Source organism: Ochotona princeps, chromosome 6, assembly GCF_030435755.1.
Source record: "Ochotona princeps isolate mOchPri1 chromosome 6, mOchPri1.hap1, whole genome shotgun sequence".
Lineage (NCBI taxonomy): Eukaryota > Metazoa > Chordata > Mammalia > Lagomorpha > Ochotonidae > Ochotona > Ochotona princeps.
Genome location: NC_080837.1, coordinates 27,672,843 through 27,685,842, shown reverse-complemented (window position 1 = coordinate 27,685,842; position 13,000 = coordinate 27,672,843). Strand labels below are relative to the sequence as shown.

The window sequence follows — 13,000 nt, the reverse complement described above, 5'->3', positions numbered from 1 at the left end:
AAAAATGACTCAGGCTGGCATTGTAGTGTAACTATAAAGTGGCTGCCTACAATACTCTAACCCTATACAGATGCAGGTTCACATCCTGGCTCCTCCAGCAACACAGCAGAGGACAGCCCAATGGGTTGCGCCCTACCACCCAGATGGAGACTCAGATGAAGGTCCTGGCTCCTGGTTTTAGCCTGGCTTAGCCCTGGCCATTGTGGCTACTTGGAGAGTGAACAAGTTGTAGGAAAACTCTGACTGACAAAATAAGTAATCTTTTTTTAAAAGTGACTCTGGGGGTTGGCACCTCTGCCTGGGACACTGGCATCTAATGTGAGCACTGGTTCTAGTCCCAGCTGCTCCACCTCCAATCTAACTCCCTGCTTATCACCTGGGAATGCAACAGAGGATAGCTCAAGTCCTTGGGCCCCTGCAACTATGTGGGAGACCCAGAAGAAGCTCCTGGCTCTTGGCTCTTGATGGGCCCAGTTCTGGTCTTTGCAGCCATTTGAGGAATGAGCCAGCAGATGAAAGATTTCTACCTACGACGCTCCCTCTCTCTGTAACTGATTCAGAAGTAAAAACAGACAATAAATTTAAAAAAAAAAAACCTTTGGTATTTCCTTGTATCCAGCTCACTTATTCAACATGAGGATTAAATGCTGAAATACGTAAAACAGAACAGAACCTGATATGGTATACACTGAGCACTGTGTGTTTGTTAATAAATTCTAATCAGCTAATCAGTTTTGGGTGACATTTGCTTATACACTTGACTTCCAAAATCAGAGGCAATGTGATCTCACAGCTGCCTTCAGCTCCCTGAGGAGAGCTGAAAAAATTTATTTATTTATATAAATAAAAATATGTAAATATTAGGCATATATATACATATGTGTACATATATGTGTATATATATGTGTGTGTGTGTGTGTGTGTATATATATATATATATATACCTAAAGAATTAACCAGATTTAGAGAGAAGTTCCACTTCTGCAGTTGTTAACTCTGAGGTCAGAAAGACGCCCCAGACAGGCTTTATGGTGCAGTGATTTAGAAAGTCACCTGTGACAATGGCCTCTCAAAAGAGTAACAGTTCAAGTCCCAGCTGCTCCACTTCCAATCCAGCTCCCTGCTAATGTGCCGCAGAAAGCAGCACAAGGTGGCCTAGGGACTTTGGCCCTAGCCCCTATGTGACATCTAGATGAAGTTTCAGGCTCCTGGCTTTAGCTTGGTCCATCCCCAACCACTGTGCTCATTTGGGAAGTCTACCAATTGATGGAAGATCTCTCTCTGTCTTTGTAAGTCTGCCTTTCAAAAACTGTAGTAAATCTTTAAAGAAGAAAAAAATAAAGAAAGAGAAGAAGGAGGAGGAGGAAGAGGAGAAGGAGGAGAAAGAGAAAGAAAGGGAGGGAGGAAAGGAGGAAGGGAGGAAGGGAGGACAGAAGGAAGGATGGACATACGTCCCAGAAAATGTTTCATAGCAGCTCCTTGTTTCCATGGAGGGAACTGATCATATGCTTCATCACAAGGGCAGAGATCCACAAGATACAAAGAGTTCTCACAGCTACTAAGTCTGACCTTAACAAAATCAGGGAAGGGTTGCAGAGTAGGTACAACAAACTCCCTTCGCCTGTGAGAAACGATTAGGCGACTTGCCAGAGGTCACAAGGTGAGTAAAGAGATCCCAGCTAAAATCCAGGGGTCCTTCAGCCCACACCTCCTTCCCCCCATAAATGTGTTAGAACTTGGATCCTGGGCTTCCTTGGGTCACATTTGGAAGCAATAATTCCTACAGCGTAAATGTTGGCTCAGCTGCAAATGTAAATGCAAATCTGAAAAGTTAGCACAATTCCCTTGACTGGAATTAGGTAATCTATGACTGTCACGACATCTACTTCCACAGGAATTACAGCATACGAGGCTGTAACCACAAACATCCACAGAGGGCACTCACACCATCCAAAGCAAACGCTCAGGGACAGCCTTTCATTGGGACAGCTCTCTAAAAGATGTCAGAGATGCCCAGATTCGAGAACAGTGTGCAGCCTAAGAAGAAAGCGCTGCCTCTTGCCTTCACTTAATCCCAGAAGCAAAAAAGGCTCCCCAGAGGAGGCTAAGACACAGAGCCTAACAAGGCTCTAGGGATTCCGTGCCAGCTGCAAACTCGAACAAGACCGGAGGACAAGGCCACACTCCAGTCAGCCGGCACTCCTCGGGCAGCATCCTCCTCTGAAGGGCTGGCTGCCCCAGGGCAGCCATCGGAACAGGGCCGCTAAAGGTGACAATCAACGAGTCACTGCGAGCAGGGTTGCAAAGCACCTCCCAGAAAGTCTGGTCGGTGGCACGAGCAGTTCTGCAGATCCACACCACGCGTTATTTTGAGCTACTGTCCCCACGAGGGTAACCATTGGAGCAACCCCAGCCAGCATCTCCCAGCAGCTGGACTCCTCCCCAAGCAAAAGCGGAAGGCAAGGCGGCCCTGGCCCGGTCCCGCTTTTCCACTCAAAACCTCGTGCCCCTCTGTTCTCTCCCTAACCCCCTACACACCCCGCGCAGCCTGGCAAGGGATGGCCAGGTGACCCCCAGGACAGGCCTCCCAACGCCCGCCCCCTTAACATCAACGCCGGAAAGCGGAAGGTGCCGCAGGCAGGGCCAGGGGTTTGGAAACGCTGGCCAGCGGGGCGGGGATGCTGGCCACCTCCGCCGGGCCTGGCGCCCCTGCCCCGGCCGCTCTTGACAGCCGGCGGCCCGGGCCTGCGCAGGGGCCCCTCCCCAGGGCGCGTTACCTTTGTGTAGAGCTCGGACGCGGCCATGGCTGGGCCCTGCGCGCCGACGCCCCCACGCCCGCCTGCGCCGAGGCCGCACCTCGCCCTGGCCGACGGCCGCGCCGACTAGGAAGCTCCGGGGCCAGCGGGCAGCAGGGCGCGCGGAGCAGGGCGCGCGGGTCAGGGCCGGGCGGGGCGGGCCACGCGGAGCCGGGCGGGGCGGGCCGGGCCGGGGCGGGGCGCGGCGCCTCAGACGCGGGCGGCGCGCGGGGGCCTCGCCATCACTCCCGGGCTCGGCGCGAGCTGCCGCGAGCGCCTCCCGTGCCCCGGCTGCTCGGGGTGGGTGCCGCCGCAGCCAGCCTCCTCGGCAGCCCGCGATGCAGCGGCCGCCGCCTCCCTGTGCATTGTGGGAGCGGGAGGAGGCTGCGCTCCAGCGCGCTGCCTCCGCGGCTACTCCGGGCTCTCTCGGGCTCACGCTGCCTCCCATCGGCTGCGGGCATCCTGCATCCCTCAGAGCCCGCGCCTCTGAAATCCCCAACCCGCGCCGGACCCCGGCCCAACCCCGCGCAGCAGGGGTTGCCTCCGCGTCCAGGTAAAAGGCCAGCCAGGCTGCTTTTTGCTGTGACGGCGGGCATTTAAGCGGAAGTCTTCTAGAAAGGTTGGAGTAACCTACAACTCCGCTCGAACCTTGATAAGCGCAGTATACCCGGGAATCTGAGGCAAAGGATCTGCAAGGTCAATAGGAACACCTCGGTGGCCACTGCAGGGTGGTGTCAAGGTGCCAGAGAATGGGCACCGTTCTAGGCTCCAGAGAATTAAGGGAGCCTTAAGAAAGGGCCCCTCACCGGACAGCCCGGATGTCTGCAGCCTAGACCTCTGCATTTGCAAGGTATGACAGCCTCTCAGCCCCGGCCCCCCTGCCCGGGCCTGTTTCACCTCTGGGGATTATCAGCTACATGATGCCCCTTGCCAGGGGCAGAGGATTTCGTGTGGAGTGAACCTGCAGTCTAACTGTGTCACAAGGTCAAAGTGCTCAGCCTAACGGTTTCCTTGCACAGGAAGTGCGGGCATGTGATCTTCCCAAGCCCCTCTCCATGCAGACTTCTCTCCTCCCTCCCCTCCCACGCTTTGGCTCCTGATTAAACCATCTGAGGTTTTCTTTTCTTGTTATCACGGCCACGCTCATTACTGGGGTCGCTGGTTCTATGTGTGATGGGAGATTTGTTGAAGGAAAGCCATGTGCCAAACCGAGGGGCCGGTAAGCAGCGCTCATGCCTGCTCGCTGGCCTACAATCTGCAGAAATGCCAGAGGCTACAAAGTCCAAAGCCCGCCAGGTGGTCTGTGAGCTTTGGCTCTAACACCCCAATCTCTTCCTGGCTCCCCAGTCCCACCCTTCTCCCCTGCAGTGATAACCACGGGACAGAAAGAAGCGCTGTGTGGAGACTGGCGGAGGCCTGGCTTCCAGCTCTTCATGAGCTCATTGTGCAGCCCCATTTCTCACCCTGTGGTCTCCAGGACTACTGAGAAATGCTGAGGATGCTGAGTGGGAGGACTTTGAAAACAAAGACCTGTGTCTCATGGGTGTGATGTACTTTGCTAGTCAGAAGTGGCCCCATCCACTTCCGCCTCTGGAAAAAAAAAGTGGAAACATTTGTCTGACCCACCTTCCTCCATACCTCAACCCCAGGCAGGCATACATGCCTCTCAACTATGTAAACAATGTTAACTTTTTTTTTTTAAACTTAGGGGCCAGAAGGGTGAACAGTAGGTTGTCACCACCTGCACTTCTGGCATCACATGGGTGTTGGCTCCAGTCCCAGCTATTCCAGCTTAGTTCTCTGCTAATGGCCCGGGAAGGCAGCAGATGATGGCTCAAGGGGTCTGTCATCCATCGGGGAGATTCAGATGAAGCTCTTGTCTTTCATTTGGGTGTTGCAGCCATTTGAGGAGTGAACCCAGCAGATGGAAGATTTCTGTGTCTAACTCTGCCTTTCAAATGAATAAATAAATCCGCATAAGACTAACCTGCTGTGACACATTAGTCATCTGGTAGCATGTTATTTAACTTCATGGCATTGTAAGTTTCAATTTTTCTTCCTATTTTTTATTTTGTTTTACGACTTTTCACTTAAGGGGATGTGGGGAGTGAAGCAAGGGAAATCCCAGAGCCTATGGAACTATATCATAAAGTAATGAAAAAAAAAAATAACCTGCTGCATGGCAACCAGCCTCCACAACTGGCATCTTTGACCACTATGCCAGATACCCACTCTAGGATTTTTTTCAAATGAAAACGTTGTCCAGGTTTATGTGAAAAAAAAAAAATCCTTTCCTCCAAAGTGCTGTATCTATGAATATTACTTTTCTCAACAAATATTTATGATGTGTCACATGATTTTTTTAAGATTTATTTTTATTGCAAAGTCAGATATATAGAGTGCAGGAGAGACAGAGAGGAAGATCTTCCGTTCCATGAATCACTGCCCAAGCAGCCACAACAGCTGGAGTTGCGCCAATCCAAAGCCAGGAGTCAGGAGTTTCTTCTGGGTCTCCCACGTGGGTGCAGGGTCCCAAGACTTTGGACTGCTTTCCCAACTTGGGAAAGCACTGGCACCCATATGGGATCCCGGTGCATTCAAGGTAAGGACTTTAACCACTAGGCTACTGCTCCGGGGCCACATTAATTTTTTTTTTTTAAGATTTATTCATTTTTATTGAAAAGTCAGATTTACAGAGAGAAGAGGCAGAGAAAGATCTTCTGTTCCCTGGTTCACACCCCAAGTGACTACAATGACCAGGAGCTGAGCTGATCCAAAGCCAGGAGCCAGAAGCCTCTTCTGCATCTCCCACACGGGTACAGGAACCCAAGGCTTTGGGCCATGCTCTACAGCCTTCCCAGGCCACAGGCAGGAAGCTGGAAGGGAAGTTGAACATCAGGGACATTAACTGGCACCAACATGGGATCTTGGCAGCACGTGCAAGGTTAGGACTTTAGCCACTAGGTTACCATGCATGGCCATCACACACTATTTTTAGATAATGAAGATTCATCATACATAAACTAGATAAGGTCCTTCCCTCAGGGTGCTTACAGTTTAGCCTGGGAGACTGAGTTATACAGAAGTAACAGTGATCAAATGTAGCCAACAGCTCACTAGGGCTACCTCAGTACTGTAGTCTGAGCTTAACCAACAGCAATATATCATCCTATTCCAGAGCCTAAAAACTGGAAAGTTGGCCTTTTGGGCACTTGGGGAGTCTCCCTCCTTACTTCTGGTGATTTCCTGGCAATCTTGGCATTCTTTGGCTCCTGCTGTCATCCCTTCTGTCTGCCTCTATATTCCCGTAGCATTCTCCATGTGTGCCTGTCGCTGCATGCGGCTTTCCCTTTGTTTACAAGGGCACAGTCACACTGGAATAGGGCTCAACCTGATGCTTTCATCTTAACTTGGTCTTCTGCAAGGACAGTATTTCCAAATAAAGTCAGATTCATAGCTCCTAGGGGTAGGATTTCAACGGAGTTGAGACAGGCACTTGGCACAGCAGTGATCCTCCTGGGATGTCTGCATTGTGCAGCAGAGACCCTGAGCCACACTCCTCTTCACTTCCAATCCATCTTCCTGCGAAGGCATGCCCTGTGAGAGGCAGTAGAGAGTGCAGGCACTTCCATTACTAATTCACTCCCCACATGCCCACAACAGCCATGGCTGAGCCAGACTGCAGCCAAGAGCCTGAAACTCAATCTGGGTCTGCCCCCATGTGTAACAAGCACTCAAATACTAGAACCATCATCTGTCGCCTGCCCCCCCACCTCACCCCAGGGTGTGCATAAGCAGGAAACTAGACCAGAAACAGGCCTTGTGACTTCAAACACTCTAACACCTGATCTAGATTTGACTTAGGTAAGCAAGGTGACTTGCATCAAACACCCATCCTGAACTTTTTTTTTTACTGCAGACATAGCAGATTTAAGTCCCAACATGACAGTTGTATATCAGATAAGATGGCAACAAGCTCAGATTGAAGCACAGGAGAGAAGTGGCTTCCAGAGGAATTGGCTGAAACAAAAGCAGGGTGATAGCTCAAGCTCTCAAGCAGTTAGGTCCGGAGAATGAATTTGTAGCTTTTAACGTTGGTTTGACCCCATTCTCGCTGCTGCAGGCATTTAGGGAGTGAACTAGCAGATGAGAGCTCTGGCTTTGGGCCTCTCAAAATAAATTTTAAAAACAGTATTTTAGAAAATGTATTTTTACTTATTGATAGGGAGAGAATGAGTATCTTCCATCTGCTGGTTCACTCCCTAAATGCATGCAATAGCCAGGATGGATATCTGAAGCCAGGGTCCAGGGACCCCATCAGGGTCTCCCACATGGGTGGCAGGTACCCAAGACCCTGGACCATCTGCTGCCTCTCAAGTGCGTTAGCAGAAAGGCAGAAGCTAGGACTGGAGCCCTGCGCGCCGATGTGGGTTGAGTACCCCAAGCTGTGGTTTAACCTCCTTCCCACAGCACGTACCTTTATAGATCTTAGTTGATACACAGAGCTGCTTTTATAGAACTACCAAGACCCTTGGGTACCACACTTCTTAAACTTGTTTCTTCCCCTCCCCCAGGCAGAGGACTGAGGTCATTTAGTGGGCACTGCCCTTCATGGTCACGATGATCTGAGGCCACTCACAGGCTCACTCTGTGAAATCACCCCAAGGTGGAATTCCATCCCAAGTCTTGCCTTCTTTGCATCTTTCATTTCTGGCCCTTACATTTTTGTCTCACTATACTCTAAATGTTTACTAAGTTGAAAGCAAAATAAAGGATTTCCTACTAAAATCCATGTCCTCACCACTTTATCTTTAGGTGCTTCCTATTCATCTTCCTCCGCCCCATGCCCACACTCACCTCTACATCATCAGGTGTACAAACTTCCAGGTCCATGGGCCTTTCTTCCCCTCTCCTCACAGACACCCTCCACGCTGCCATCTTCTGGAAACCGCTTCTTCCCATTGCTTCTGACATTCGTGGGAATGAGAATTCTCTCAGGAGGATGTAAAAACCAGTATATTACCATCAGCTGGCACTACTGGAACAGACTACACACGATGATAAACATGTGAAACAAGTAGATTCTTTAAAGTTTACATATGAGAGTAAAAACTTGGTTGGAATACAATGTATAAGCAGACTTCAAAAACAAAAGTGGAAATCAAGGATATGGGATCTGTCCATGAACTTTCTAAAGCCCTCTCATGACCATTCTCAAACTACCAGGGCTAGCAGACACTTGAGCCGCATATAAAATTTGAATCAGGCATAGTTTAATCAGTGGTGATTGTCTGCCAACTCTTTTAGCCACTGCATTCCCAGGGAATGCAGCTTCTCCTTAATACTGATATTAAAATAGTTGAGAGTTAAGGATGACACGAGGTTTGTCTTCTGCAATTTCAGGCATGGCCTGCCAGACAGGTGCCCACTGGTGTTGGCCTGAGGTATTTATCCTTAAACTCAAACATGGCTGCTCTATAGTGGTAATTTACACAGTAACTCAAGCAACTGATTATCATATTTACAGAAAAAATTGTTACATAGTCCCCTGTACATATGCAAAATGGTGGTGGTGGGGGGAGGTGGATCAGCCTTATTCTCCAACATCAGATACAGAAATGCTTCCAAGGTTAGCACTTTCAAAAGCAAGCAGGGAAGTAGGGAATATGGTGTCCTTACAGTAGAAAATCAGCTGTCACTTTCAGCGCTGTGTGAGGTTTGAGGGAAATGCTCAGGGCTGTTTCCTCATGGAGACCATGTAAGGGCCTAGACCTAGAATCAGTCCCTCTGCCCAAATCTTCAATGTGATTGTTCACTTACACATTGAACCCAATATTCATTTCACTTTATTCTATGAGCAGTTGAGTATATACTTTAAAAAGTTGGTGTTGAAAGCTATTTGATTGGTATGCAAATTTTTGAGATCCTTATAAATTTTTTTTCCACCACTCATGAACTTCTTGAAGATCCCTTGTTTTCTAGGAGTGCGATAGTAACACCTAGAAAATTTATATGGCCCTCACAATGGTGCAATTGGTTAATCCTTGCCTGCAAGCACTGACATCCCCTATGTGTCCCAGCTGCTCCACTTCCCATCCAGCCCCTGCATGGGGCTTGGGAAAGCAATAGAGGATGGTTCAGGTCCTTGGAATCCTGCATCCATGTGGAGACCAAGAAGCTCCTGGCTTTGGAGAAGCTCAGCTCAGCTGTTGTGGTCATTTGGGGAGTGAACCAGCAAGATTTGTATTGGAAAGGCAGATCTATGGAGAGGATAGAAAGATCCTCCATTTGCTGGTTCACTTCCTAAACTCCATAATGGCTAGAGATAAGCTAATCCAAAGTCAGGAGCCAGGATCTTCTTCTGGGACTCCCAGACAGATGCAGAGTCCCAAAGTTTTGGTTCACCCCACTACCCCACAGCTTTCCCAGGTCAGGGGCAGGGAGCTGGGAGCCAGAATGGCAAGTGGAGATGCCAACACAAACCAGTGTCCATATGAGATCCTGGCAAATGCAAGGTAAAGATCTAGCTATTGGGCTATTGCGCCGGGCCTGACACGAGTTAATTTTTTTAAAACGTACTACTATAGTAAGAATGGAAGTGGCAGAGAGGGGAGGGAAAAACAAACAGGAGTAGAAAGTGATGTTAGCTAGAAGTTATGGCAGTTGCCCAGGGAAGTATTAATGGCTTTGGGTATAGTGCTGGTAGCAAAGGATGTGAGCCACTGCACGGCACACTCCTGAGAAAGGACTGAGTGGATAACTGCAGGGCCAAAATTACTGATTTGAAGACTGCAGGAAAACACATGTTTAACAGAGGGCCTTTGACGCAGCAGTTACCACATTGGGATGCCCAAATTCTATATTGCAATGCTTGGGTTTAAGCCCCAGCTCTGCCATTAAGCTTCCTAGTACTGGGTACCCTGGTAGACAATAGATGATCCAGTCTCTCACACCTATGTAGATTCAAATTTAATTCCAGGCTCCTGGCTTTTTCTGACTCTGCCTGGGCTGTAGCTGTTGTAAGTGACTGGAGTGGACCAGTAAACAGAATCTCTAACAAAAAAAAAAAAAATTTTAAGGCTTAAGGAAGAAATACAGAAAAATCAGGATTTATATGCCGTGTTTAACTATGTTTCCATATACTACGTTTCCAACTGCTTGCCTTTTTTGGAAAGGCTTATCCCCTGTGTCTGAGATGCTTTCTTCCAGGCGTTCCCCATCCATCCCTGCAGCATTCCATCTCTCAGAGCCACCGTTGAGGTCTTCACCTGATCTAGCACCCATCCTGTTTATGAAGGTTGAATGACTCATCTCTTCATCCTTCTCAACTTTATTCCCAACTCTTTGAGAAATGTCTTCCACCTTGCATTAAGTTATAGACATACTCAATTTCTCAAGATATACGCAAGCCATCTGTTTCATTCACACTTCTACACCCAACAGCAGTTGTACCAATGCTTTATATGGGATGAAAAAGACCCAGATTACAAACATTTAATCTTACCTTAATTAAAAAGCCCTTACAGGGCCCGGCAGCATGGCTTAGCGGCTGAAGTCCTCGCCTTGAAAAAGCCCTTACAAATAAGACTGTAAGGACATCATCTGACACATAAATAAAAATAGAATCTAAGTCTACAAGCTTTAATTTCTTCCTGTATATAATATTTGAAATCTAAAGGGATCAATTTTCAGCACATAGTAGAAACAACAGTAACATTTAATAAGACAAAAACTGCAGATTAAATCAAGAGAAATTAGGTAGGTCGATTTATTTTTTTAGTATTTCACAAGTATAATTTTGGAAGGGCTACTTGAAAACTTTCAGCATTATCTGCCAACTTATAGACATGTTAAACAAAAACAGCATTCACTTATGGCCCTTTCAATACAGGTGAAGCATCCTATTGTATTACAAATACTGGAGATGGTAGTAACAGATTTCCAGGGCATAATTATAAAGGAATAATATTTCCTTTCAACTTCTACTTAGCTAATAAATAACATAATACACATTAATAACTATTATGACCACCAGCTGCAACTAGTAAGAGTATTCAAATCAGTGGCTTTATCCTTAGGTTAACAACTCCCATTATTACAAGCGGTGTGACGGGGAATCAGGGCAGAGATACAGAAGACTGGCAGTGCACGCTGAACGACAGAGTTGGGACAGTCACTCCTGTTGGTTGTTATCCACACTAGGATGGTGCTTCAGAGAAATGTCCTCAACTGTAACAATGCACTGTGTACTGAGGACTGAAAATCTATCAGCCCTAAACCCCATTTCATGACAGCCAACAATGGGAATCAGTAATACAAAGTAAGTGAAACCAACTCTCAAAGAAGGGAAATACAAAGCGGAGAAATAGTTTTGGACGTTGGAGAACAGGAAAAGGTTACCAGAAACACTGGTTTGGTTCCTACTCAGCAACACTCTTCCTGTATAGGTGGTTCCTTGTTTCTGATCACCAAACTTTGATCTCAGAGCACAACTTAAGCAGCTGGCATATTTGGACTTCCATAAACCTTTGCTGTTTTGAACACAGAAAGACTGCAAGTCTGATTCTGTAAAGGGTATTAATAAATATTCAGGGTCCAGTTTTGTAACATCAAGTAATAAAGCAACGACTTTCAAACGCTGAAAAGCAAGTAGAGGTCTGACCAGGCTTTCTTTGATGAATAGTCAAAACACATTTTTTGGGTCTGCAGCAAAAGGCCATTAAGTAGTTAACTGCAAACACACTACTTCCAAGTCATCAATATCCACAGTGCTTACTATTCTAATTTGCCAAGAACTATAATATAGTCAGATGCATACTTGGGGGAAAGTTTCTCAGAACCATACTAACCAAAGTAGGTTATAAAGTAACATCAGTCTTTCGTCCATTTTCATAAAGTATGTCTCCAACTTCAATGTACTTTAACGTTAATTTGTGAAAGACAGTGACTGACTTTAATCTTAAAATCACAGATATGGCCAACTCAGCCCATATAGCCAAACTCTTCACTCAAGTGATGCCAAATAGCCTATAAAAATATCTAAAAGAAACTGACCTTTGAGGTAACACACACACAAATAGAAAAATGTAAAACCTCTCTATTATTTGAAGCACCAATGGAGATCAGCAATAAGACAGAGATCCTTGATGACAGGTCAGGAAAATCCTGAGACTGTAAGTTCTGCAACTTGACAGAAGGCAGGTTGGTTTAATGCAGAAATTTACTTGTAATATAAAGACAATCAACACTATTTTATTTTGGACACTTAACATTTCACAGATCCTCATCAAGTTTTGAGGTAGGTTAAATATTAGCACTGCATTTTACAAATTAAAAAAGCAGACGCCATGTCACCTGTTGCATACTTCAGGGATATTATCATGGTCAGGAATAACGTGGATTCATCTTGTATGATGTGTGAATTTAATGATAATCTGTAAATAGTCATAGAAAAATAAAAAGTAGATGTAATAGAAATTCTAGTTTGGAATATTGTAAAATTCTCAAGGCAATACTAGACGTATACATATTGCAGAATAACCTACTTGTATTTATACAGAACTGATCCTTAAGATCACAATGAACACAGCACTGATGTTGCTTTTCCGCCTTTTGGCATGGGTCCAGTAGGAAGATCATCAACTTTTAAGTGTAGCAGCTGTGTCCAGGGCATCATCTACTACAGGCTGGGATTACAGCAAAGCAGGTATGTAGATGAAACCAAGATCCACAAAAGATGTCTAAATCTAAGTCAAGATAAAGATAACATCACCTCAGGCCACCAAGCCTCATTATCATTCTACAGCATTACAATTGTTGGCAAGAGCTAAGAGTGGTGAATGCTGTTCCAGTAAAATCTGTTGAAGTTCTAAGTAAACTATAAGTAAAATTACTTGACATTTTGCTGTAGTGACATGGACAGAGCAAATATCTAAATACTTTTAATATGAATTAATTTATTTGCCATGTGAAATACTCTAATTCTCACAAGCCTTACCTGTTAACTGAGCATAATCATTCACCAGAATTAAGCTGACACAGGTTGCTGGGCCAATGATTTCAACTGTTTGTTTCCTTATATTTAAACAATTATCAATTATGGGTAAAAATAAAGGATCTATCTTAAGAGTGATTAATTAGCAACTGAGAAATTACACAGCAAATGTCATTATTGTGTTATAATACAGCAAAGCATATTTATTATT

General features: G+C 46.2%; 1 protein-coding gene across 4 annotated transcripts in view; it reads right to left on the bottom strand.

Annotated features, from left to right (window-relative positions):
• The window catches only part of MYO5A (myosin VA), a 178,140-nt gene extending 175,217 nt beyond the window's left edge, over window positions 1-2,923 (bottom strand). For all 4 annotated transcript variants that reach the window (XM_058665833.1, XM_058665834.1, XM_058665835.1 and 1 more), the window contains exon 1: window positions 2,778-2,923. In XM_058665833.1, the coding sequence (XP_058521816.1) occupies window positions 2,778-2,804 (27 nt within the window). In that variant the 5' untranslated portion in view covers window positions 2,805-2,923. The remainder of the gene's footprint in view (window positions 1-2,777) is intronic.
• Window positions 2,924-13,000: the final 10,077 nt, after the last annotated feature.